The 26,518-nt window shown below is 52.4% G+C and overlaps 8 protein-coding genes across 9 annotated transcripts; 4 read left to right on the forward strand and 4 right to left on the reverse strand.

Annotated features, from left to right (window-relative positions):
• The first annotated feature begins 30 nt into the window (after positions 1-30).
• NCU03567 (hypothetical protein) lies at positions 31-4,097 on the forward strand. The gene has a single exon (XM_951037.2). The coding sequence runs from the start codon at positions 1,568-1,570 to the stop codon at positions 3,626-3,628; it is 2,061 nt and encodes a 686-aa protein (XP_956130.1). The 5' UTR covers positions 31-1,567; the 3' UTR covers positions 3,629-4,097.
• Positions 4,098-4,404: 307 nt separating this feature from the next.
• NCU03566 lies at positions 4,405-5,753 on the forward strand. 2 transcript variants are annotated; one of them, XM_011395255.1, is made up of 2 exons: positions 4,405-4,480; positions 4,698-5,753. In XM_011395255.1, the coding sequence occupies exon 2, from the start codon at positions 4,735-4,737 to the stop codon at positions 5,623-5,625; it is 891 nt and encodes a 296-aa protein (XP_011393557.1). In that variant the 5' UTR covers positions 4,405-4,480; positions 4,698-4,734; the 3' UTR covers positions 5,626-5,753. The 2 variants fall into 2 exon arrangements, with proteins under 2 accessions (XP_011393557.1, XP_011393556.1); XM_011395254.1 differs by lacking the exon at positions 4,405-4,480 and having other exon boundaries at positions 4,575-5,753.
• On the reverse strand, positions 4,708-7,252 carry NCU03565 (60S ribosomal protein L26). Its single transcript, XM_951035.3, has 3 exons — positions 7,130-7,252; positions 6,950-7,062; positions 4,708-6,894 (listed from the first exon to the last, which is right to left on the reverse strand). Exons 1-3 carry the CDS (start codon positions 7,146-7,148, stop codon positions 6,616-6,618), a joined length of 411 nt encoding a protein of 136 aa, XP_956128.1. The 5' UTR covers positions 7,149-7,252; the 3' UTR covers positions 4,708-6,615.
• Positions 7,253-7,462: 210 nt separating this feature from the next.
• NCU03564 (flap structure-specific endonuclease) lies at positions 7,463-10,932 on the reverse strand. The gene is made up of 2 exons (XM_951034.3): positions 10,749-10,932; positions 7,463-10,613 (listed from the first exon to the last, which is right to left on the reverse strand). The coding sequence occupies exons 1-2, from the start codon at positions 10,760-10,762 to the stop codon at positions 7,514-7,516; spliced, it is 3,114 nt and encodes a 1,037-aa protein (XP_956127.3). The 5' UTR covers positions 10,763-10,932; the 3' UTR covers positions 7,463-7,513.
• Positions 10,933-11,167: 235 nt separating this feature from the next.
• Positions 11,168-14,149, forward strand: ro-7 (ropy-7). Its single transcript, XM_951033.2, has 2 exons — positions 11,168-11,813; positions 11,874-14,149. Exons 1-2 carry the CDS (start codon positions 11,317-11,319, stop codon positions 13,309-13,311), a joined length of 1,935 nt encoding a protein of 644 aa, XP_956126.1. The 5' UTR covers positions 11,168-11,316; the 3' UTR covers positions 13,312-14,149.
• A 1,107-nt stretch (positions 14,150-15,256) lies between these two features.
• NCU03562 (hypothetical protein) lies at positions 15,257-19,812 on the forward strand. The gene is made up of 3 exons (XM_951032.2): positions 15,257-15,537; positions 16,267-16,517; positions 16,578-19,812. Exons 2-3 carry the CDS (start codon positions 16,421-16,423, stop codon positions 19,292-19,294), a joined length of 2,814 nt encoding a protein of 937 aa, XP_956125.2. The 5' UTR covers positions 15,257-15,537; positions 16,267-16,420; the 3' UTR covers positions 19,295-19,812.
• A 1,396-nt stretch (positions 19,813-21,208) lies between these two features.
• On the reverse strand, positions 21,209-23,545 carry NCU03561 (mitochondrial carrier protein). The gene is made up of 4 exons (XM_951031.3): positions 23,008-23,545; positions 22,874-22,911; positions 22,514-22,555; positions 21,209-22,420 (listed from the first exon to the last, which is right to left on the reverse strand). Exons 1-4 carry the CDS (start codon positions 23,069-23,071, stop codon positions 21,650-21,652), a joined length of 915 nt encoding a protein of 304 aa, XP_956124.1. The 5' UTR covers positions 23,072-23,545; the 3' UTR covers positions 21,209-21,649.
• A 427-nt stretch (positions 23,546-23,972) lies between these two features.
• NCU03560 (DNA-directed RNA polymerase III subunit rpc-3) lies at positions 23,973-26,506 on the reverse strand. Its single transcript, XM_951030.2, has 4 exons — positions 26,148-26,506; positions 26,027-26,089; positions 25,241-25,963; positions 23,973-25,179 (listed from the first exon to the last, which is right to left on the reverse strand). The coding sequence occupies exons 1-4, from the start codon at positions 26,154-26,156 to the stop codon at positions 24,100-24,102; spliced, it is 1,875 nt and encodes a 624-aa protein (XP_956123.1). The 5' UTR covers positions 26,157-26,506; the 3' UTR covers positions 23,973-24,099.
• Positions 26,507-26,518: the final 12 nt, after the last annotated feature.

Genomic DNA, 26,518 nt, shown 5'->3' on the forward strand with positions numbered 1-26,518 from the left:
ACCACCGCCATCACCACTTGGACTACGAATAACTTTTGGTAGTGGGTGGTATTTCCCCTGTGGTTCTCTGTGGCGATATCGCCATCAATTGCCATCCACCGTCCTCAACGAAATCGACTACACTACCAACTCACACGATGACAAGCTAGTCTACAGCTGACACAGCCTCGACCGGAGATCACAAGCCTTGACAAGTTCAGCTGTTTACTAGTGGCCTCTGTGGCCGTGCCGGTGCCGGGTGTTGGGTAACTGGGCTGAAAGAAGCTTCCATCTTATTCAGGTTTTTTTTTTTTTTTTTTTTCTACAAACCGAACTAAACGCAGGGGTGTCTTCCAAGAAAAAAACGGAATATCTGAACTGCCCGTCCCTTGAGATTTCTTTCCCTTTGTTGTTGAATCGCCTCTTGAGAAATTGAGGTCTGTAAAAAAAAAAAACACGGCGCTCATCTACTTGATTCACCTGAACACTCACTACATTGGCGATTTCGGTCTGGATGCAACGTCGTGCGCCGAGCGGTACTGTACCTGATCCGGTTCCTGTTTCTAGTTCTTGATCCTGTCTGAGACTCTGCCTCTGCTTGCAGGTCTTGTCTTCTCCCTTCCCGTCATTGATCTTGTCCCTGCAGCTCTTTTTCTAGACCTTCTTTCCCTTGCACTTTATTTGCATGGTATTATTCTACCCTTTTATGTGAAGCGGAATACGAGACGACATCGACGACGACGACGACGACGACGACGACGACGAGACGAACTGGAGCAAGAGAGAGAGAGAGAGAGAGAGGAAACGCACAAGACGCATCGTATCGCATCGCAACGCGTACAACCCCATACACATACGATCACATATATTCTCGAAAACAAAAGCTGTACAGGCAGACAGACGGCGGACCAGAATTCTCCAGTCTGTGTCACTCTACGGGACCCAGCTGCCCGCGATTGCGACAGAGAGAGAGAGAGAAGGAAACCAGCCTCCTTCCGTCCTGCCTGCGTGCATTGATGCATGCATCTGACGCTCGCAGCTTCCAGTCGCAGCAGCAGCAGCAGCAGCATTGACCCCTCAGACAGCTTCAACAGCTAAGAACCCAACCACCCACAGCAGGCGACGGCCCGGCAGCCAGCTGTCCATCCATCCATCGTTCCGACCAATTCGAGAACTCACCACTCACAAGGGAAGCCAAGAAAGTGAAGCGGGACGGCGACGATTGACGACAAGGAAGAAAGTGAGGCAGCCCAGCCCAGCCCAGTGTAGGCCAAGAAGAAAAAAAGAAAAGAAAAAGAAAAGAGTAAAAGAAGAGTTGGATTTTCCTTTACGGTGCTGGAGGAACAAAAGGAAACCGAATCCAACTGAAGTTCAGGAAACAAGTAAAGGGAACCTCAAAGGGCAACTTGGGTTCACAACCCAACGACGGGAGTGTTGCGCTTCCAACAGTGGCGCGCATCCACTGAACTGACGCCAGGGCATCTTCCGGTTCCCCTCCATCGCCCGGGTCAGGCCACATTCGGACAGCGCATCAGATACACTCCGCTCCGCTCCATATTGCGACACTCGACAACAAAACAAACATTCCATGGTTGCGCAATACGGGCCCGGGCCCGGCCCTGGTGTTGGCTCACTTGGGGTGGGCGGCGGCGCCAGCGACCGGGATGTGTCCATGTTGGCGTTGCGGGGACCATCCTCGGTCGTGGGCGGCGCTGGTGGCACCGGCGTGCGGGCGACATACCGAGACAGCTACAGCCACCACGGCCACGGCCACGCTCACCACAGCAGTAACAACAGCAACTTTAGCTCGTCGACCCCGTACGTCTCGTCGCGAGCTCGAAGATATAACCGCTCCCACGCCGGCGGCGCTTCCTTCATCCCGCAAAACGAATTCCCCGTTTTCAGCCATAGCGGCGATGTCGAGATCGTCGTGCGCGTCCCCTGCGGACTCGAGAACCGATACCTACTGCATCGACACATTTTGACGAGGTGTTCGGGTTTCTTTGAAGCCAGCACCAGCCAGGAATGGTCGCGCGCCCAGACGGTTCCAGGAGCAGGAGGGGGAGGGGGAGGAGGAGTAATACCAGAGTTGCCCGCGCCGGGCGGCGCATCCAAGGGTGGGAGCAGCGGGAACGGGGCAGGAGGAACAGGAACAGGAACAGTAGCAAGGGCGACGCAGGATTCAACAAGCCCCAAAAAGCGATGGCGATACGAACTCGACACCGGCACCGACGACAACGACATCCCCATGCTCGTGCAAAAGGACGAGTCCTCTGCATCACTAGCACCACCACCAATACCGTCTACACCCTCCGGCCCTCCAACAACCCAATCCTCCATCTTCGGCAACGGCTCCGGGTCAGGATCAGGGTCCTCGGGAGGCCGACACCGCAGCAACAGCCAAAAGTCCAACCACACCCAATCCAATTCCTTCTTCCGCTCTGTCGCCAACCTCTCGCTATCCCACTCTTCCCACCGTCAATCCCACCACCAGAACTCTCCCTCGGCAAGGGAAGAACCCCCTCAGGCAGACCTCGACCTCCTCCGCGACTACGACAACCTCTTCCGTATCATGTACAACTACCCGCCCACCCTTGACCCCATTTCTTTGCCGGACGCCTACGTGCAATGCAAGTCTCTGCTGCAGCTCGCCGACCAGTACGATGCGCTAGCCGTCGTCGGGCCACGGGTCGATCACCACTTGCTGCAGTTCCAGTCGCGGTTATGGCGGCAGATAGCTAAATACCCCATCTCCTATCTGCGGCTGGGGTACTTGGCCAGGAGCAAGGTCATCTTCCAGGAGGCGCTGATACACGTTGTAGGCCAGTGGCCCGCGGGCGAACGGTCGATCAGAGCAGCGATGCCCGAGTCGGTGGTGGATATCATTGAAGACAAAGTCGACGAGCTCGAAGAGGTCGTTTCACGCGTGGAAGCACGACTCTTCCGCCTAGGCGTCACCGGACGCGGAGGAGAGAGGGTAGGGCCGGGAAATGGTTACGTCGATTGGCTCGCCGTCAGTCTTTTCCGCGAATGGCTAGCAGAAAACACCTCCCCGCCTCCTTCTTCGGCCGAGTATACCTCCTCCTCCAATAAACACCACAACTCCGAACGATATAGTCGCGGCGGACATGGACATGGACACCGTTCCAGCAACAACATCACGAGCAATAGGGCCCGCCATAATAGTTCCAGCTCCGGGTCTGCATCAGGTTCCAACACTAACTCCAATTCCGGTCCCCGAGGCGACCCCTACGCAGCAGCAGTAACAACAACATCCGCAACAACGACTCCGAACCTCGCCACTTTAGGTCGCACTTTTCGTCTCTTGGGCGGTTCGCCCAAGGAGTACCTCACCTACGACGACTGCAAGCGCTTTCTGAAACTCTCGCCCGAGCTCTACAACCGCGACAATCTGAGACGGTTCGAGAAGCGGATCGAAGAGCTGAAAGCCATGGCGAGAGAGGTGGTTCGGCCATTGATGGGGAGTGGGCTGGAACTGGAGATTTCCGGCGGCGGGGGAAGTGGGAATCCCGTAACAACAAAAGAGGGGAGGGGAGATGGAAGTGGTGGGAGTGGGGGCAGCATGCTGGGGTATTTGACTTGTACGACGGTTTATGATCGGGATTTACCGTGGATGAGTTATGAGTGATGGGACATGGTGGAGGAACGAACGAGCGAATGAAGGAACGATGATATGGAGATTAAGATGATGCTTTTCTGTGTTGTTTACTATAAATATATACCGGGCGCAGCGTTGGTTAGGGATGGATGGAAGACGTAAGGATTTGGGCGGATGTTGGGATTTGGTTGGATGGATGTTTTGGACAGAGAGACTTTGGCGTCTTTTCTTTATACCCCCTTTTTGTTTTCTGCTATACTTTTCCACTTCTGTTTTCCTGTTCTCACAAACACCAGTTTTTGTCTCTTCTAACCTCTTTTTTGGCATCTATGTTGAACGATATATGATGGATGGCATGTACATGTCAGAGTTGGAACAGACGACATAATGAGGGCATGTTCTTATAGTATATAGCTCCCTGGTTCAGAGCATTTCGAATAAATGTAAAGGATACCCCATACTCGAAAGCATGTCAAATGATATACGTTGCTAACTGATATGGTGAATGATGCCAGCTCTTTTTTTTTGTTGTTGTTTTGATGTCCAGGGTGAGTCCCATGATCCACCTAAGCTGTATTTACCTTTTCTCTAAAACGTAGTTACTGGAGAACGAAGTTGAGCAAACAGAAGTGTTGTCGAACACCTAAAGTCCGAAAGTTATCGGTAGGACGAGCCATTGATCATCGGAGTTAACCATCTTGTATGTCCGTAGCAAGTGGGGATAGGGGAAGAGGGGCTCTCCAGCAGTCAGTCTTGTGAATATCCCGTCACTTCCGTGAACCTTCATATATATAAAGTAGAAATATCTTCCTTCTATCAAGGTGAAATCAACAATCAAGCCACTTGGTTATTCTCGAGATACATCTTCCACAGAATCTAGTTGTAAGTCCAAGTGATCTTCAAAGCCCAATTCAAAAGCCCTCTGAACGAGCAACTTCCGAAATTCCCACAGTCTTCATATAAGTCATCGATACCTCTACTTTCCAATCCTTCACCACAACCACAACTCCTACCTCTTATCACCACCACACCCACTATTCAACCATCTCAAAAAATCTTCCCTCCGAAATCTCAATAAAACCAACTAACAACCTCCCAGCTTACCTCGCTTTACCTACCCAAAAAAAACCATCAACATGTCCTCCTCCACCCCTTCCGCCCCCGCGGCCTTCCAAAAAGGCAACACGGCCCTCATAACAGGCGGCGCCTCCGGCATCGGTCTCGCCCTCGCCAAACGTCTTTTGTCTTACGGCCTCCGCGTTCTCGTCGCCGACAAAGACATCTCCTCTCTCTCCTCCCTCTCCTCCTCCCCCGACCTCCTCACTTTCGAAATGGACGTCAGCAACCTCGAATCCTGGACCCGTCTCAAGTCCCATATCGACGACGTCTTTCACGGGCAACTCAACGTCCTCGCCTTGAACGCTGGTAGATACATTCCTACGTCTTTCAGTAACCCGGACCCGACGAACTTTTACGAAACCATGCAGACGAATCTATTTGGCGTGATTAATGGGGTTACTACCCTTTTGCCCTTGGTTCAGGCGACTGCAAAAGAAGATGGGAAGGGGAAGAAGGGTGCAAAGGGTGCGGTGATTATCACGGGATCCAAGCAGGGAATCACCAACCCCCCTGCGAACCCGGCGTATAATGCGTCCAAGGCCGCTGTCAGGTCGCTTGCGGAGCATTTGTCGTTTGATTTGGCCAAGGAGCATCCGAATGTTTCGGTGCACTTGTTGGTTCCCGGGTGGACGTTTACGGGCATGACGGGCGCTGCTACATCGGGAGCACAGAAGGAAAAGCCGAAGGGGGCGTGGTGGCCGGAGCAGGTGGTGGATTACTTGGAGGAAAAGATGAAGGAGGGTAAGTTTTATGCGATTTGTCCGGATAATGATGTGACGGAGGACATGGACAAGCGGAGGATGGTGTGGGCTATGGGGGATGTGGTGGAGAATCGGCCGCCGTTGACGAGGTGGAGGCCCGAGTGGAAGGAGAAGGCCGAGGAGGGGATCAACAAGTTGGATGTTTGAGTGTCACCATACATGGCATGGAGGCTCAACGAGTGAAAGTTTCTGAGAGAATAGTGTATTGCTATCAACTACAGTCCGACAGACGAAGATGTGCCTCACCATCAAACCTCCAATATCATCGATTGCTCTCCAAGGAAGTCTGCAGGTGAGACCAGTAGGGTTCCTGGTTAGGGTCCTCTGGTTGGGTTGATCTTCGCCAGTCGTATACCTCGAGAACCGTGGGGCTGTGGTTAACGCGGAGATAATCTGGCGGTCATATGGTCCAACTGATTTGGTCAAATTCTACGTTCCTTACGTTGTGACATGTGTCCGGGTCCAGAAAGAAGATATCATAGGGAGGTTTTACCATCCCTTGGTCCAAGTAACGACCAGACATGTGAGGCCCAACATGATGAGGCCTGTGACATGTCAAGGTTAGTAGCATACTGAAAGAACACAAAAGTCACAAGTGCAAAGACATGCACTTGCAAACCTCTGAGCAACCAGGCTTGATGATATAACTTCGGGAGAACCTCCCATGGAGCATTTCACAAGCTTGAAGCGCAGAGGCAGCAAGTTGTATGTGAAATGGCCATTGAGAACAAGGAAACTGTCTCGATTTTTTTCTTCTTGTTGCTCTGGTTTCTCGTAATACTCCTCCTCTTGCCCTCTACCGACCCACGGGTCCTGCGAACATTCCTCCGCAGCGCTAGCACGGGTACTGAGAAACAAGCCCAGCACTCAAGGTCCTAGACACACGGCCGTCGCTTTGTTGCCAGTCGTTTAGTAGTATAGAAGTTGAAGTTCATCGTCGTGTATGCCGTGAACCATTCGTTCGCCAAGATAGAAAAAGGGCGATATTTGGATGTGGGTATCAAGGCCCTTTTGTCGTCGAGTCGAAGCCCTGAGATCGTACGGCGACTCCGAACGTCAAGAGGCATGGTATTGCGAGAGGCCATCACACCACCCCTCCTCCACTCATCCTTCCGTCGTCAAATCGGTCGGACAAATTTAGGCGGAGACCTTGGTGGGCTTGGCGAGCTCACGGCCGCGCTTGATGCGCTCAAGGATGGCCTCACGGTCCTTGTCAAGCTTGAGCTTGGTGATGACGACGTTGGAGGGGTGGATGCCGACGGGGACGGAGGCACCGGTGGCCTTGTCGCGGGTGACGCGCTCGACGTGGATGACGTACTTGAGGCGGTAGACGGAAGTGACCTTGCCCTCCTTGTCCTTGTTGGAGCCGCGGACAATGGTGACCTCGTCGTCCTTGCGGATGGGGATGGAGCGGACCTTTAAGCTGTTAGATTCCCATTCTTTGCTTTTTGTTGGGGTGGAGGTGTCCTACGTTGTACTTCTCACGGAGCTCCTTGGAAAGGGGAGCGCTCATGATGTTGCGACGAACGCTGGAGGGGGCGCTGAAGTGCGCCTTGCGGGCCTTGCGGCGGCTGGAGGAGACGGCTATTCCATTGTCAGCATTTCGGTATTCGTCATGTCGATAGCTGACGATGACGGTGATGGTACTCACAGTTGTTGACCTTGACCATTTTGACTGATTTGTGCCGACCGAGGAAGGATGCCGAATTCAGAATCTCCGCGTTCTCAGAGAAGAAAGAGCAAAAATTTGAAGGTCAAGTAGTTTGTGGGTGCAATTTGGCAAAACTGTGGGGTCTGCCAAAAAGCCCTGACCGCCTTCTGCATTCAGGCTGGTCTGTGCTTGGGGCTGACAGAACGGAGGTTGCCGACAGTGACTTTCGGGCAGAGGTGTTCCTGGCCAGGGTTAGGGGTGGATGGTACTGGGACATGAGAGTGGCTCGACGACGAGATGAAGCAACACTCAACGATATTACCAAGATTGATAATACTAACGATCCTAACTATGTAGCCAGAAAGGTGTAAAATATCTATAAACTCAATTATCACCGGTGAGATCAATAACCGATTCTTCGCTCAACCGCCATCTTCTGTTGCTGCTGCCTTCCCTTGCAGTGTGATGTCGCATCTCTTTACTGGTGACCTCGTCTTCTGCTAAATCTTGGTCCTGGCCATAAAACAAATGACTTCTCTTTGGAGTCGCTTTGGAGGAACCAACACTTGCTTCTCTAAGCGTTCTGTCAGTGCTGGTTGCCTGTGCACTGTGTCCAGCATCACCTTCCATAGCGCTCCAGTTCCATTTGCTGCCCAAGAGATTGCTCCTAGTACTCTCTGCTCGCTGGAATGTTCTTGGAGATGGAACCGGTGATGATCTTAAAGCCGGCGAGGACCTTTTCTCTCTCGCTAGCTCCCTTCTTGCTGATGATGAGGGCGAAAGAGTGGCCGTCGCTCGTGGTCGTAACGGGGATGGCGACTTTTGACGAGTCAATGCTCCAATGGAGACAAACGAGTCATCGTCATCCGAGTCTTCTTCTTCGTGGAGGCTGTTGAGGTCGGCCTTGTGTCTCCGGAATAAGGGAGAGTGCGCCTGCGTTCGAGAGGAAGCAACAGGTGCCGAACTTGTCGGTCGGATATCCTTGAGCGAGGCCTGAATTGCTTTCTCGAGCTCGACATCTTCGTCGGTCTCGTCCTGAAGTGCATAGTTGTTATGTTCCTTCCTCGGAAAAAGTGATGAAGACGAGGACGAGGTGCCTACATGTACCCGGTGTGGTGGTTTAGAATCAAAGGTCTTTAGCCTACTGCTCTTCAGTGATGCAAGCATTGTTTTCTCAAACTCCTCGTCATCATCCGATAGCGGGTCAAGCGTCTTACCCGTCGTGGAAGGCAAGACGGCGCTCTGTGTCCTGCCAAATAACCTGGACCCAGCTTGCTCCTTAGTAGTAGAAGGGTATCCAAAATCCAAGATTGACCTTTGCTTGGTGGGCGTCTTGTCTTTGCCAAACGCCGGTCCCTTCCTCGGTGAACTTGCTAATGCTGATGACTGAGATCGCCACCGTACTGGTTCTTCATCGCGCATAGATCTTTGAGAAGGGTGCCGTGTGGGATCTGACGTCGTTCTTGTTGCCGGTAGCCTTTCCTTCCAAGGAGCAATCCGCGGCGGACTACTGCCAAATGGATCTGGCGAAAACAGCCTGTTGTTCTCCAGTGGGGAATTTGGCAATCTCTTTCCGGGAACCGATGGACTGGACGAGATCAGAATAGGTTCGTGGTCGAAAAGGCTTGTTTTTGCTGCTGGTTGAGAAGATGCAATGTTCTTCGTGATCTTGGTGCTTGCTTGTGAACCGGCGAGTGACCAAGGGTTGCCGGATGGAGGTCGTGATGTTGCTGTTGTCTTTTTGCTAGTCCGGGCGGAAGATGCCTTTGTGGTACCTTTGCTTGTTGTGGTCTTAAGTGAGGTAGTTGTTGCTGTCTCGAAACGATCTGACGAAAGCGGAGGAAGTTGCTGACTGGAAAAAGGGACGTAAGACGACCTGGGCGGAGCAATATGTGATGACCTGGGAGGTGATGAATCCAATGATAAGTAATCGCTCGTTGACTTCGTGACAGTACCAGCAGTTGCCGATCCCTTTGTGACCTTGACGTACTTTTCCAACGCGCCAGCAGGCATTCCACCCGTTTGCTTCGTCGTTTGTGCTTTTCTTGTCCCCTTGTTCGCAGCCTTCAACTCCTTTGCCCGTTGCTTCTCTTCCCAGATTTCCACTGTCAGAGGAACGCCCAGTTTAGCAACCGTTTCCGGAATCCAAGCAAGGTCAGGCTTAAATGGATCGAACGGCTTCGCGCTGCTGCCGCCTTGAGTGCTACCTGGCGTTTCGTCTTCAGCATCGAACTCATCGTCGCTGTTGAGAGCCAGCCCAACCCGACCGAAACCCTCATTGTCCTCCTCTTCAGGCTCAGCGTCCAGATCCAACGTAACAACCTTAATCGGAACATAGGATATCCTCAGCTCGGGAGTCGCATCCGTACTAAAATGCGTTCTCCGGCTTTTGATCGCCTTGACGAACGCTGCTTCCTCTTTCTCCTTACGACGCAGATCATCAGTGTCATCATCACCCTCGGACCTTTGCAACAGAAACTGGACAAGCAAACTCGGTGCTAGCACACGAATAAACTTGACAGCTCCCGTCCGATACTCCCAATCAAACGTCTCCCTCACAAACACCCTCAACCCCTCCACATCCACGTCTTGCTTCCCCGGAAACTGCCTCTTCAGCCTTTGCACCGTCTCCGATTTCGACACCACCGGATGGGTGTAGTACCTCAACACCTCCAAACTCGGAAACCCCTCCGGGATATCCAAAGCCTTATGCCTCGTCCTGAAAAACCCACTCTCATTCGTCCTCAACTCCCTTGTCAACCGCTCCTTCCACCTTTCCAGCGCAGCCTCATCAGCCCTCCTAATGCCACAAAGCTCCTTGCCAAAGCCAGCCCTCGCCGCCTCACACGCGACCTTCACACCACACCCGGGTACTCCCTCAGGCAAGTAATCGCCTCCGCTCATCAACGCCACCAACACCATCCCCTCCCGATCCAACCCATTGATGCCCCCCTTCCTCTCATCCACATCATACACACTCACATGGGTCGGCGTCTTGGATGATCTCGTCCCCTCAGCGCTCCAATTCCTCAGCGTCTTGCGACACCCAAACATGATAGTATCCACATCCTCACTCAACACCGCATCCACCACTCCTTCCCTCTGCAAGAGCGCACACTCGGCCTCGGCCTCACCGGGCGCATCATGGCACATGAAGCCAAACAAGCGAATCATGCGCTTAGCCATGGCGTCGGCCACGCCGTGGCTGTTGCCATAGCTGTAGGAGCGCTTGTTGCGCTTGAAGGCGGGCTTGTTGGGCCCATCGAAGACAAAGAGCGGTTGGATTGCGTGTCCCAAGAGGCGCACGAGCCGGTAGAAGAGCGTGCGGACTGCTGGGTTGGAACCGCCCCGCGCAGCGAGGATTTGGAATTGCCAGATGGAGATGTCGATTGCGAGTCGCAGGGGGCGGCCGGTGGTTTCAAGGTGGGTGGTGGCGAGGGCAGTGAGGGAGATGCGTTGCCCGGGGCCGATTTCTTTGTAGATGCTACAGGAGGTAGTAAGGTTGGGTTGTTAGTGAGAGATCAATGCATTTACTGCAGTTGCATGGCCGCCGGGTAGGTGCGTGGCGATTTGTTTTTATTTTATTTTTTTTTATTTTTCATGATGTTTGGTCACTCACCCTTTGATGCCCATTTTTTGGCTTGTTTTCTGCGAGTTTGTGATCACTTCAGGTCAAAAAAGTAATAGGCCAAAAGGTCAAGCCATGGTAGGAAAGCGATTGATGAGCTCGTTGTGCTTACTTGCCCGCTCTCACCAAGAAAGGTTGACGGAGGAAGATGCAAACAAAGTGAAGTGAATTGTTGTTGACGACATTTCCCTTTCTGGACAAAGGTGGGGCGCAGACGTTGGCTCGACTACCAGCGGCAGGACCCGCCTGGATGATGTGGTGTCAGATCCTTAACAGGTGGTCTATTCCTGGATGAGTAACCTCCCGCAAAAAGGGCGGTTCTTCTGTTAGCAGCCGAACAAGCGTCAGCGGACATCTCTTTCAGGCTTCAATTGCCCTTCAACTTCACTGAAAGCGTTTGAATGCACACCACGTCCACCGTCCAGCACCCTTTTCCTCTCCCGTCTCTACCATGCAACTCGAGCTCCAAAACTCCAATTGATGCGAAAACGACCATGATGATGATTTGATTACACCAATTGATTAAAATTTCTTTTTCTTTTCTTCAATCAACACCAAAATGTCAGCCTCTCTCCCCCACCGAAGCGTCGCCAACATCCGAGGGGCTGCTCCTACATCTTCCTCCCGCAGTGGCAGCAGTCACCGTGAGCGAGAGAGCTCCAGCCACCGAGACCGCGGAGACCGTGATCGTGAAAGAGGCGACCGTGACCACTCCGGCACATCAACGCCCGCGCGTCCAATTCCTACTTTCAACACGCCATCCAGCCTTCGAGCAGAGGAGGAGCTCATTGTTGTCGACTTTGGCACGCGGAAGATCCAGGTAGGCTTTGCCGGGGACTCGGCGCCTAGGGGCATCGTTTGGTTTGGTCCGGAACAGCAGCGGAGGATTGGTGATTTCAGGGACTGGCAGACGGATTATCACCAGGATTGGAGGTCCAAAGCTGCGGGGGGGAATTGGGGAAGGGATTATGAGCTTTGGAGGCCGGATGTGAGGGGCCTGGAGCTGGGGCAAGTTGGCGATAAGGTTGAGAAGGCCGTGAGGGAGGCTTACACGAAGTGGGTTTCGACGAGGTGAAGCATTCCATTGCCAAGAAGGATATGCTAACATGGATATAGATACATGCTCATCGACTCTCGTCCTCGTAGGATGGTCTGCGTTGTACCGACAGGTCTTCCCATCCCTCTTCTATCAGCTGCTTTGGACAGCCTCTTTCACCGCTTCCAACCACCAACAGTCTCGCTGCTATCATCGCCAGTTGCTGTGGCCGTCGCTGCCGGTGTACGCTCCGCGCTTGTCGTCGATCTCGGCTGGAACGAGACGATAGTCACAAGTGTCTATGAGTACCGCGAAGTGGCAACTAAGAGAACAGTCAGAGGAGGAAGAAGGTTGACGGAGGAGACTCACCGTTTCCTTGCCAAAGAACTTGGTCATGTCCAACGAGACAGCCGAGACGACAAGCAAGAATATGTCTTGTCCTTTGAAGAGTGTCATGACATTGCGAACCGGCTGGTCTGGTGCAAGCCCTTCAAGGCAGAGAAGACGCCCAAATCCTCACCTCCACAACCGGCATCACCAGAAGGGGAAGGGCTGGCCACTGTTGAAGAAAGTGATGAGGACAAACCCACCATCACCATCACCACCACTACCACAACCACTGCCGGCGAGAAACCACTACCCCTGCCACCCAAAGTCACCATCATCCCACTCCGCTCCGGCCGATCCCCAACTTCTGTCGAGGTAACCTTTGACCAACTCTCGGAGCCCTGCGAAAACACTTTTTTCGACTCGCAATACTCTCTCTCCAGCTTCGACGACCACGAGCTACCTGTGCACTTACTGGTCTACCGCGCCCTTCTCCAGCTTCCTCTCGACGTCCGAGCGCTCTGCATGTCCCGAATCATCTTCACGGGCGGGGGTACCACGGTCTTGGGTCTACGCAAGCGCATTTTTGACGAAGTGTGCCACATTGTTCAGGAGAGGGGGTGGGACCCCGTCTACGGAAAAGCCAAGGAACAACTACGGACGAACCCGAAACTGAAGAAGAGGCACGGCAGGCAGACAACAAACAACAGCAACAGCAGCAGTAACAACAACAACAGCAACAACACTTTGACCACGCCCGGGGGTGTGTCCCCACCTACTGCTGCTGGTGGCGCCGCAGGAGAAGGAGGAACAGCAGCACCTGTAAGCGGCCAAGAAGAAGATGGCATCTGGCATGACGCGGCCAACTCGGTCCCGGAAGTTGATCCGATCGAGGCACAACTTGCTCGTACCAACCCCGCCTCGAACGGCCGCAAACCCCTCCAAGGCCAGCTACGAGCGATCGAATCCCTTGGTCCCTGGGCAGGCGGCAGTCTGATCACGCACCTGAAGGTTTCTACGGTGTCTACAATTGACAAAGACCAGTGGACCCAGCACGGCGTCACCGGGGCAACGGTCAGGCAAGCAGATGTGGAGGCCAAGACGCAGCAAAGACTAAGCTGGAACGCGATGAACAGAGGTGGGAGGGAAGGGAAGGAGCCGTGGACTCTGGGCGTCTGGGGGGCTGCTTGAGCTTGAGGTTCATTCACCGCCTGCCTTTCCTGGCTGGTGACGTCGACAAGGTACTTGGGTATCTGTGAAGGAGGGATGTACCTATCTACCTGGGTACGAAGGAAGGCGGTGAGAGAGAGTGACCGAGCGTTTTCAACAGAAGGGGACCTTGACGACCCTCGGTCTGAGCAGGTTTAGTTGTTTGCTTCCCCTGGGTGGAGAGGGAGGATGAGCTATGGGATGAGATGAAAGGAAAGGAAGAAATTATCACTCAGGGCAACAAGGTCACACAAGGAAAGAAAAGTTTTTGTAAGCATCCACTTGCGGTTGGCCCTGGCAATTTCAATCACCCTGCTTCGTTTACTCTCACTTTGCTCTGCCTCGTCAGGTTCCGATTTCGGGTTGTCTTGCGCCGTGTTTGTGGCCGATATCGCGTTGCTGGGTCAGTTAGTTGCTTGGGGGATATAAGCTGGCTCCTTCTTGTCAGGTCGTTTTGGCAGGGTGAGATATTGTTGGTGTATCCGAGAGCTGGCAGTGGCCGAGTACGTTTGAGTTGCCATGACGATACCCGTTTGGGAATTCCCCCGTCAAGTTTCGAGCACACAAGGCAGGTTCCCTTTGGCAAGCAAGATGCTTGTTTCCGTGTATCCCAAGTGGAAGGGGGCGCAGCTGAGCTGTTGCTTGTTCATATCAGATTCCATATTACGCAGTCAAGTCTCGGTTTCGCACATCACAGACACTTGCGAGTGGTCAGAAGAATAAAGGAACCCTGACTAAACAAATGACCGCCCAATACTCTTGCACTCAACACCACGTCTTGGTCACACCTCTGAAGAAGAGCTTCACGGCATGCATTTACTCATTTTCCGGGCCGCTGATGTGTAGGATTCCACACTCCATGTGCTCGTCTCAACATTACTCGAGCCGTTGTGCACGTGGTGGGATGGACGGAGGTTCACCCGCCACCGCAACACGCATATCTTCCCCGCGTTGTTGCCAGCGGCGGGATGAAGTATCATCTCAACCACCAGGATACTGTGATCGTGGTCGTGGTCGTGGTTCTCCGGGACCGAACAGAGGAAAGCTGACCGAGTTCCTGGAGCGACCGACTTCGGCTTGCTACACAAAACAAATGACGTCGTTACCCTCTCCTGCTCCTGCCTCTTTTCCTTTGCTTTATCACCTTCTGCACCTTCCAGAGCGTACTTCTTCTTGTCTGTTCCCTTCCCTTGTTACTCCACTGGTACCATTGTAGTGTCCTTCGTCCCATGTGGCAGCCACGAAAATCAGCTCAGAAAGACGGCAGGTTCTCCACTTCAACGGGTGGTTGAAACCCGGGCTGCATAGGCATTCCTGAATAAGTCCCCAAGATGTGAACCTTCATTTCCCAAAGGGGTGGCAGAATGGGAAGTTACGATTCTGCCGGGCAGAAACTGAGCTCCGAGTTCGGGTCCTGCCCATACGTATCAGAAAATCTCCCTTGCTCCTTCCTTCGTTTTCTTTTTTCTCCTCCTTCCACAAATCTTTACCAAGCGTTCTGAGTTGAGGGATTCTTTTTCCATCTCACTTCAGGAAGCCACGTCGTTTTGACCATCGCGTCCATCACACTTTCCACCACACGAACAACAACAACAACAACAACACAGCTCTACAAGGCAGAATTATCCAACACTCTTACCAAAGCAATCATTATTCCTTCCATTTCTGGTTTGAATATTGATAGCGCGAGAAGTCTTACCGAGCAGCGTTACTTGTCACGGGCGACAACCATCCCTCACGACTCGCGACAGCCTAGTACCACACTTTCTGCCTTCCCTTGTCCTTCAAGCTCGTCCATCGAGTTTGAGGTACTTCTTCTACCTTCCTCTCTTCTTTGGAGACCCATCCATCTTCTTCTTCTTCTCTCTCTTTTTGATCTGTAGACGTTCTCCATCGTCGTTCTCCATCTCTCATCACTCCGACATACACACCAACACTACCGGTCGCCTCCAAACCACCGAGGCTTCAGCAAGATCACCACATCTCTGCTGGAAACAACAAACTTCCAACCCCGCACTACCTTGGTCTCCTAACCAACTTTTGTTGACCGGAAAATTTTGCTTTTTGGTCTCTATCCAAAGCTATCTTCTTCCTCTCGTCATTCCATTCTGCCATCGGTCGACTTCATCCTCTTCGGCATTTCCATCGTTGAGCTTGACTCGGTCCGCCTTGTGATCACTCAAACCAACACTAAAGTTTGGTTGTGAGGTAAGTCTTTTTTTCAGGTTCAGTCACTGTCACCCACTCGTGCTTCACTTGCTTTCACACGTGAAGTTCTCGAAACACCAACGACGACGACAACAACAACAACAACAACAACAACATCAAGTGCAAGTGCGCAGCTGGTACCCCTATATATTGCTTTCGTCTTCTTGGCTTGTCATCAGGCAACAAACGCACAGACACACAAGGACATCACTGCACTTACAAGAAAAGGGGGAGTGGGTATTGGCAACACTTCACTCCCGGCATCTTAGGCACCAGACACCACAGACACAGAGGGCATAGAAGAGACACAGGGGGAGCCAGGTTTTGGCAAGACCGGGAAGGTTGTACTCCAGGGACGGATCTTGGAAGTGTGTGGCAGCACTTCATAACAAATCTAGGCACATACACAAACGTCGGTGGTATTAAAAGAGCTTGATGATTTGGGTTGGCATCCAAGATGAACATCATCAACAAGAGACCTGTCCATCATCCTCGTCACGTCCGCAAGTTCCTCCATGTGCTTTGGGAGCTTCAGGTGAACAACCGACCTCTCCCAGCGTACATGGTCCTCGCAGCAAAGCACCTCCTCCGCACCACCAGGCTTTGCAACCATGTCACCATTGTGATCGAGTCAAGCGACTACTTCAGACCGCTCGACACATATCTCGACTCCTGCCCCATCTTCCTCTTCTCACAGTTGGAGGCCCAACATCTAACACGAGGTCCTAGCGTTCGGATACCCACCCTACCAGTTCCGGCTCTTATCCTGCCGTATCTGCCAACTGGCGACGACGACGAGGTCGTTCTCTATCCGACACTGTTCAGCTGGCATTGTGCCGTAAGACACCGCACGTACCACGTGTTTTCTTTCATCCAAGTCAACATGTCTGCTCGGCGCTATACCATTGACGAGCTGAAGGAGCTCCACCAGCCTTCCATCGGCAGTGCTGCGCTCAAGTTTTCCGGTAATCCTGAGATTGGTAAGTACAGTCTTCATTCCCATGGCCCCGCAATCTCTGAACTAACAAGGGGACCTCCAGGAGACATAATCCGAGGCTCAGGAAGCGAATCGTCCGATAACAAAGCGCATCTGGCCCACAAACCGAGGCACTGGGACGACTCGTCGGTGGCTTCTGAGGAAGTCTTGTTCAAGGGCAACGCCAGCCGTCGCGCTCACCGCGAGGCAACTCGTGATCCTCACCTCGACAAAGCCCATCACACAGTCCGCGAGCCAAAGCGTGAAGCTACTGCTCACCGTCACATTGCCACTCAAATTATCGAAGACCCTAACGCTTCAAACGAGGGCGACTGGGTGTACCGCGGCCGCAGCGATTCAGACGTCGCTTCAACTGAACCCATTTCAGCCCCCGGAGGGAAGGTGACCCAGGCTAACGAAGGTTTCAAGCGGTTCTACAAGGCCGTTGTGTCACCTACTCACGTCCGGGTTACTGCCGGAGGACGTATTGTTCCCAACACTCGCGGTCCGCCCTCGCCGACTGCCAAGCGTTCAAAGGAGAGCGGCCTCAATGAGAACCAGGGCCTCTCTGACAAGACAGTGCAGTCCAGTCCGTCGCTGGGCCAAATGCCCTTTACTCAACCTTTTCCCGTCATTGCACCATACTTCGCCGGCTGCCCTCCTGGCTTCCAAGCTATTCCCGCTGGCATTCCGTTCATGTCCATGCCCTACGGTGCACAACTTCCCCCTGGATTCCAGTTCGTGCCTCAGGCTTTCAACTCTACCGGTATGGCCCAGATGCCCCAGAACAACATGGTACACAACAAAGACGTCAACGGTGCACATTCTGCAGGTTCGCAGGCTCCGACTCCTTCTTTGGGTGACAAGAACGACAAGGTTAAGATCACTCCTCCCGAGTTCTTCGACCCGAGCAAGCCTTTCATGTTCAACGGCCAGTATTTCATGCCCACTCCACCTGGTGCAACGGCCAACCAGACGGCTGTGCCTTCCATGGTTGGCGTCCCTTCTGGTGTGACGGGTATGACTGGACATTTGATGCAGCAATTTCCCGGCAGACCTGGTGGTGTCATGGGCGCCTTCTCCATGCCCAACCAGGCAGTTCAAGGCTCAACCGGTGCTTCTGGCATCAACTACCAAGGCTACTCGGTTGCCAACTACAAGCCACCTCCCATTCCCCCGGTCATTTCTTCTATCAAACCCAGCGACATCACCAAGAAGCAGATTGCCGGCTTCAAGCAGTCTCTCAAGTACCATGAGGATCAGCTTCAGTACAACCGTCACCAGATTGACGAGAAGGAGATGGAGGCAGCCATCCACAACTATCGCGATCTCATTCAACGTTTTGAGGTCAAGCTCAAGACCGAGCTCGAGTATGAGCAGTCGGTTCTTGGCCAATCCGAGCCCAAGGATAATGCCACTACCGGATCTCAAACTCCCAAGGCTTCCAAGATTGCAAGCAAGCCTGCTGTTGCTGCCGACAGAAATCTCTCTCAGCCCATGTCATCTCTGACCGAAAGCCAGTTGAACTCCAAGTTCAACAACAAGGCTGCCAGTGAATACACTGAGGATGAGGACTCTCAGCCGGATTTGACCCAGCGCAACGACTATGGTGAGATCAGGATGAAGTTCGACCCCGAGGACTCCATGACTTTTGAGGAGTTCCAGAAGATGACTGCGAATCTGCCCCCCGCGGCTGCCGCGGCTCCTGCCTTTTACCCTGGCCGCTTTCGTTCGCTCTCCGAGCTAGAGAGGGCTAGGATGGAATCTGACAGACGCCTGTCTGGCATTCCGGTTGAGGACCCAATTCCGCCCCCTCCCATCGACTATGTGGAAGGTTCTGAGTCCCATTTTCTCGGCGTTCCCAGCCGCGAGAATCTGAGCTACTTTGGCAGCAAGTCAAGCACAACTGCCTCAAACTACGGCGTTCCTTACCTCCTCGGAGCCCTTCCCAAGAACGTTGATTCTCGCAGTGCCACGTCCGAGGATTATGTGTACAGCCGACCCTTGACCAATGATGAGATTCGTGCTCGCTGGCTTTTCCAAAACAACGCTCCCAAGGATGTCAGCAAGGGCCTCCCCAGATACGATGGCAAGCATTTCTACCCTGCTGCCTCCTCATCGGTTGCCGAGTCTACTGTCCCCGACAGCCCTCAGATGCGCTCACCTCGTTCTGGCGGTACTGTTAGGCCTGATGAGTACCGTCTCACTCGTTCGGATCCCTTCAATCCCAGCAACCCATTTCACAGGGGCGAGCCTGCTTCGACCTTGGGTGACGAGGACGACTATGGTACCAAGGGCTATGATTCCAGGCTCTACAGTCAGTCCGACAACATTCAGCCTCACATTGAGGGATTCCACTCCCGTGAGCCGACTGCTACCTACGGGTCTCGCGAGAGCAGCCTTGATGCTCATTCCATGGCTCTTCAGGACCGTCAGGCAGATAATGTGTCTGGTGGGGCCAAACTCTGGCCGGATATGTTGAAGAAGAGCGGTACCAGCAGTGTCTTATCCTCGGCCACTGCTACCGGTTGGTTGCCTCAGTACCAGACTTCCACGATGATGTCTTTTCCTCCCAGCAACGATCGTCCGCACAGAGCTGCCCCTTCCCCGGACAATGATTGCAGTGATGGAGGCGCGCTACTCACTCCTATTCCTGAGAAGCGTGGGGAGAACCGCCCCCTGCAGCATGTCAGCTCTCTGGGCGATCAGTTCAAGAACGTCACCATCGAGGCTTCTGATCGCCGTAACATGAACAAGATTCCTGCTCCCTTCAACCTCTAAGGAGGCGCGGAGGAACCCAGAAATGCTAGCCAAATGGACAGTCATGGTTATGTAGTATGCCATGGGTCAGGGATCACTATTCTCAGTCTGCAAAAGCGGAAAACACAGATCAAGACCTTTCTTCACTGCGCCTGGCCGGAGAGTATGGACCATCTACACAAGAAATGGAAGCATCGACATATGGTTGGAAGCCTGATTCGAACACAAGAACATGGCAAAAAGCCTTCTGCGAACACACAACTTCATTATTTCTTGTTTCATTATTGCACTACCCACATCAGTTTTATGGCTTTTATGATACGCGGCATAGGCTCTACAGATGAGCATGAGTTCCGCGCAGATCCACATTCATAGATGCGTTGTATCAGCATCTTAGTTGAGGGGAACATAAAAGAGAGATAGAGTATCGGGATATGACCGACAGATTACGAACTACCAGATCATGTAAAGTAGGGTTAGCATAGCACCGAACAATATTGTAGAACAGAAGCATGGCCAATGCAGTGATTGTGTGATTGATTGTGATGGTGTCTGTTATTGTATACGTGGTAGATAAGGTGCACAATGATGCAAGTCATGAATCGCGATCAGGCTCAGTTACGTCCCACAGAAAGATGCTGAATACTAGAAGACGGAGGATGGATCTATGGTGAATTCATGAGAATGCAGATTATTCACCGATTGGGACTTAATCACAGGGTACATTTGTCATTGCAAAATTTTTTGCATCTGGTACCTGAGCATGAATCCCAGAGTGTCCTCATAGCGTCTAGGAATAGTTGCAATATGTTGCTTTTGTAATATCAATATCAAGCTAGTCTAAACCAAGAAAATGAAACTTTGCCAGGCGCCATGCTCACTCCCGCTTCCCGAGAATTGGGGAGAGAGAACCGCCTCAATCAGTGAGACTAATTCAGAGTGTTCTACCAATTCGTAGTGAAGAAAGCTCATCCTGGGCTTGGTTGGAGGTATATTTGGTGATTAGCACCAGGATGAACGACTACCTGTAGAAAAGCGAGAAGAACTCGGTATCAGCAATCATTTCGAGGATGCCAAGTTAGTTCTAGTGGGCGTGAACAAGGTGGCCGCTTTCTAGAAGTCATTATTGTTAATTTCCACCATTCTCAGATAGAGAGAGAGAGAGAGAGAGAGAGAGAGAGAGAGAGAGAGAGAGAGAAAGATCTGGGTGCCCAATACATGTAACGTAAAGTCACAGTACCGCTGAGCCTACTTAATACAAGCAGAAGATTCATTTGAAAATGAGTGGAGGGAGGGAGGGATCACATGGGATCGAGGAGAGGAGAGGATGGGAAGTAATAAGTAGAGATACCTACCTATTATGTTCTGAAGTAGGTAGGTAGGAAGGAAAACACGGATTCAGATTCTCGGAACGTGCGTGGTAACAGGGTGGGAGATGATCATAAGGTAAATAAAAAAATCGACGAAACTTTTACGTACGGTTTTTTTTTCGCGAGCCAGTGAGCGAGGGAGGACTTTATATCAGATTCCAAACATTGGAGGGGAGTAACTTCCTTCACTGCAGTGCTGGGAGCTGTTCGGGTAACGAGGTAAATAACGAAGAAGGAGAATAAGAAATAAGAGGGGAAGTGGAAAGTGAGAGAGATCAATGTGCTGCTGCACACAGAGCGGCGGAGTGTGTGTGAGTGAGTGACTCCAGCCCCAAGCACAGGTTCATTCATGCTGCTGCCTGCCAGAGCCATACATAAATGATGAATAATTCTCTACAAAAGACAAGAAAAAAGAAAAAAAAAACAAAGAGGGGAAAGCAAAAAGGAGACAAAGAGAAGAAGGAAACAAGTTCCGGATGAATTGAAGAAGATCAAGAGCACCACCAGATGACCCCGAACCATACATAGGCCCATGGAACTTGCCCGGACGGACGATATTGTCGCTAGAAAAGGGAAATAACACTGAATGAAATGCTGACTCTGGAATCTGGACCTGGTGAGAGAAGTAAGGGCGATTCGAGCCGATGTTATGCCGGGTTCTGAATTTCCTCCGAGAATCCAACATTCACAACGAAAAATCAAAAAGCCAGGAAGAAGGTTGTGAAGACATCAACAAGGAAAAATTTTATTTTTGCCCAACCCACACAGACACACACACAACGCCGGGGAATATTTCTATCATGAACCCTTTAGATAACCCTCCCAACCACTCCGGCTCACACACACGCACAATGATATTGTTACAAACAGATGGCGAAACAAAACATGATGACAGATCATGTTCTCTATCCATCAAAAAGGCTTCCTTTCCGATCCAAAAACAAACGCCGATTTTTGTTGTTCTTTCTTTTTTGCTCGTTCCTCATCGACACTGAACTCCCCCGCTTTACTTGCGGAAAGCAATATCAAAGGCAGGAATCAAAGTCTGAGCCAGCCAGAAAGAGAAAACAAGCTTGGGGCCCGTCATCAAGAGCTTGGGCACCAGACCCTTGAAGAAAGCACCGGCGCCCTCGTTCTTGGCCATGTTGGTCAAGATGCGGAAGCCCGACTCGGGGTTATCGAAGTTGCGGTTCTGGATACGGGTCTTGATGACGTCGAGGGGAGCCGAGACGACGAGCGAGGCAGAGGCACCAGCAATGGAAGCGACAAAGTTCTGGAACCACGTCGCCTTGTTGTAGTCGTTCAGACCAAAGAGGAACTCCTTGGCGAAGGCGGAACCGCCAAACAGCGCGAACGAGCCGGGCGCGTTGCGGGCGGCCGTCCAGCCCCAGCCGCGGTACAAGTTGCCGAAGCCTTCGTCCTTGATGATCTTGAAGACGCCACGGCCCTTGAAGGCCTCGGGGTTGGTCTGGCGCTTGATCTTGAGGACGTCGAGGGGAAGCAAAACGATCTCGCCAATGCCAATGAGCGAGCCGGCCGTCGAGTGCATGATGGCCTTGCCCGTCTTCTTGCCAAAGGCGTTCTCAAAGTCCTTGCCGTAGTGGGTGCCGAGGAAGTCGCGGGCAACGGGCTGGCCGCCGTACTTGTAGATGCGCTGGAGAACCTTGTAGCCGGCGGCGTAGCCGAGACCGGGGAAGAGGGAGACGAACTTGCGACCGAAGGGGGCCTCGGCCTTGTTCTTGAAGATGACCTTGTTAAGCTCGGCGGTGTTGGAGATCTGGGCAGACGTGAGTCAGTGGGAGGGTTTTGAAAGTAGTCATCAAGGTGTTGCTTTAAGCAATTGATTGGAGGTGGAAGGAAAGCTACGAACCTTGGTCTCGTTGGACATCAGACGCTTAGCGATGGTATCGACCTATTGTAACCAGCAAGGTCAGTAGGGTGCTCGTGATATTCGCACTTTCTTGTTACGTGTGTTGTCCCTCTCTTTGCTTTTCGTCCTGTTCATCCTGTAGAGGAGGACAGCTCCAGCCAGCTACCAATCCAGATCACCAATGCGGTAAACCAAAGCTGCTAGGTCAGCCATTGGCCTGTCTCGGTAGCATGGCATGGAGCTTCGAGAGCTTCGAGAGCTTCCTTCCTTCTCGCCCGGACTTCTCTGGACAAGAGACTTCGAGAGGGACCGGTGACAACGAAAGTGACCAGTGTTATAGTGGTACCCGTGAAAACATACAGGATGGAAGATGGCCAACTCGGCGATACCAGCAGAGCCTACATCACACACCCAAGGAATCAGCAACATGTTTTCCCCAAACAGCGTTGACAGAACAGACGTCATCCGTCATTGCAGACAGTAGAAAGACATACCGGATCCCAGCAACCTAGCCAGGTTGGACTCCTTCTCCGAACGACCAGCAGCAACGGGAGACATTTTGTTTTGGTTGTTTGTTGTGGTTTGGTGTTTTAAAGATTAAAAAAAAAAAAGACGGGATGTATAACCGCTGTGTGAGGGGTTATAAGGGAATTAAAGCTGCAGCAGTGCGTGTGTGCGGGGAGGGAAACTGGCGAAAAAGGATTGCAGAAGATCGGACTCGAGGAGACGAGGGAAATTGGGAAGAGAAAGGGAATCACGACGGCGGGACGGAAATGAATCACAAGCAGACCACAGTCACAGAGAGAGAGAGAGAGAAAGGGAGGGAAGACGGGACGGGACGGGGACCGGAAGATAAGAAAACACACGACACAGTACGGCGAGCAAGGTACCACCTCGGACGAGGAACGGGGACGGGGACTGGACTGGACTGGACTGGACTGAGTGGGGGAACGGTTGGAGTCACTCAGGTAGCCCAGGTCCAGTAGGTCACTAGGATGATGATGCCTTTGGTTGACGGGGTCTCGAGTCGTCGGAACTCAACGACCGAATTTTTTTGAAACTTTTTTTTTTTTTTTTCTCCTCGTCCGCGGCGTCCCCCAAGCGCAGCACCGCAAGCTGCGAAATTTCTCGCGCTAACGAGCTCCGACAGCGGGATTTACGAGTGCAACCCTTGCCAAGCCAAGGCACGCTAGTATTGGTTCAGCCAATCCGGGGCTTATCGAACACTAGCGCCAGCCTTATCTGAACCACCGACAGTCCGATGCTGGTTTGTTTGTTACTTATGAAGCTTACACTACACTAACTAAAATACTGTATATATCCCAACATTTCAAGTACTTATCCGAAATATCCTATTCGAACCAGATCACGCATTGGTCAGACATAAAACGCATTGGAAGATTGATCCAAAGTCTTCAGCTAACAAACAAGCGTCACCCGAGTGTTTGGCACCAGCAAAGGGGAACACCGTGATCGCACATGTCATTCTTAGTGTATTCTAGATGACTGAACTCATAATGATGACCATGTTTTTGTTGTCCATATGCTGAAAACGCTCAGATCATGACATTCTCGTCTTCAAAGAGTTAATAGTCCTGTAAAAGAGCCAAGGTATCATCAATCCGCATCATCTCCGCCATCAGCAACCTCTCGTCCTTCAAGAACTTGGCAAACCTCGCGTACGACTCGTCACGCATCATATCCTTCTCCTTGCCCTTGACGTTGGTCCGCTTCGCCAGCGACAACACGTCCTTGTCCTTTTGCCGCCGCACCTCCAGCACCTGCAGGCAGTGCACCATGGTTGCGTAGCATTTGGCAATCAGGCTGCTGTACGCTTGCTCCGTGTCACAGTACCAGAGGAAGATGGACTTTTTCGGGTCGGCCTTGTTGTCGCGCGGCACTTCTTGCGTATGCGCAAAGCCCACAAGACGCATCTCCAGCATCTTTTGTTGAAGGTCCACCTTGCGCATCAAGCTGAGAGACTGGAGCGCTTGCTCCCCTAGCTTGCCCTTCGTGCGGAGGATGCGTATCAACCTGAGGCCCTGGCGACCGCTGGTCTGCTCGATGATCGAGTCGAGTTCTGTCGCCCGGAGATTCTCCATTAGAGGCTTAAAGTCGACCGTCCACTCATCCTCTCCACAGTGACGCACAAAGCCTGGGTGGCCCTCGGCCAACAGCAGGAGATGTTGCCGCAGCTGCTCAGGTCGGCTCATCCTAGCGACCGGCGCGTCCCCATTTTCCTTCTTGGTGTCCATCTCTTCGTCGCTGTCGCTGTAATCACCATCCTCTTCGTCATCGTCGCTATCGTCTTGATTCATAAAGGGAATCTTGTCCTTGGGCGCTAAAGGAGTGAGTCTCTCCGCAGCCGATTTCGAAATGGACTTGCTCGGGATCTTGCCGATTCCGAGTGTGAGATCAATCGAGGTCTTGACCTTATCAAGAATCTCGTTTGTTGTGACCGAGGGCGTCACCTTCTCTTCCGGCGTCAACGCGTCTATGAGCGGGTCTGATTTGCAGCGCGAAATGTTTTTGGTCAATTGCTTGAGCAGTTGACCGTAAACGTATCCTGTCGTCTCTCCGAGGGTCTCGTTGACATATTGGACAAGGCGGCGGCTGCGTAGTTCCACTATGCACTTTTCGTAGTTGATGCGGATGACTTGTCGGGGCTGGAGGAAATGGCAAGTTAGTAACACCGAGTGGACCCTTGTCCCATGGGAAATAACCTACGTCCAACGCCGGATCCAAGTCCTCCTCTTCTTCAGGAGCCCCATTTGTCTCGTTTCCAACAGCCAGCTTCCTTCGCTTGCTTGCGCCTCCATTCTGAGCCAGCTTGCGCTTAAGAGTCTTGGACTCCTCGCGCACCTTGCGAAGGCCCTCAGCCACTCTCTGTTCAAACTCAATCTTGGCCTTGGTGCCCTTGATGCCGTTGGAAAAGTACACGTCCATGACCTCTCTGTGGACTTGCTTCTCAATTTCGTGGGCGCTCTGGAAGGTCTTGCTGTGAATGACATCGATCAACTCGGCCTCAATGAGTCGGCAAAGCACCGAGTTGAGTTGCGCTTTGCTCTTGATCGCGAGCTCGGGTTTCTTGTCGTTCAGCCATGCGTCATCGTTGTTGACCTCGTTGATCTTGGCCTGGTAGGCGGCCACCAAGTCGGAGATTCGGGTCTGTCCGAGGAGCAGGAGATTCTGCATGACGTCGCGGCCGGCGGGGCCGTAGCTGTTGTCCACCATTTCGAGGATCTTGCCGGTGCGCACGAGGTTGTAGGCATATTCGTGATTTACCGAGTATTCGGCCTCGCCCGAATTGGCGTCGACGGAGTAGAAGAGGAGGTTGTGTTGTTGGAGGACGCAAAGACCATTTTTGACTTGGCGGGCGCTGAGTTTGGAGAACTGGCTGATGAGGCGGACCGAGAGCTTTCCTCGTTGGAAAAGAGTCGCATAGACTCTCTGGGGGAGGTGTCAGTATCGATGTGCGTACTCCGGATCGGCATTGGTGGTGGTGAAACCTACTGCGGGGAGTTGGCCGTAGAGCTCGTCGACAAGAAGAGTGCAGCACTCTGCCTTTTCTTTGATCTGTGGTGGTCATTGGTCAGAAGAGAGCAACGAAGAGGAATGAAGGACGAGTACGTACAACTGCCATGGTGGGCTATCAGATGATGTTTGTTGCCGTTGGTGTCGGTGCTATAGCAACCTAGGATTTGAAGAAGATGTGGCTCCTAGAGATCCTCTCACTATCTCTAGAGCTTCTGCGGTTACTACCGATATGATGGCATGGGAGATCTCCAGGGTTTGGTGGGGGAAGAAAAGAAGAGGGCGGTGGAGTCGTGAAATTATATATTAAATTGACATTTGACACTCAGAGAGTCAGTTTTGCATGCGTGGTGGGGGACTACCTGGTGCTGGCTGTTCTAGTATTCTGTGAGAGATGCGCAAAGTAAATGCAATGCGCCTGCAACAGTTTGGTGGTGAATAGTGTTCGACAGACGGCGGGGAAAACCGAAT

This window comes from Neurospora crassa, linkage group II, assembly GCF_000182925.2.
Source record: "Neurospora crassa OR74A linkage group II, whole genome shotgun sequence".
Lineage (NCBI taxonomy): Eukaryota > Fungi > Ascomycota > Sordariomycetes > Sordariales > Sordariaceae > Neurospora > Neurospora crassa.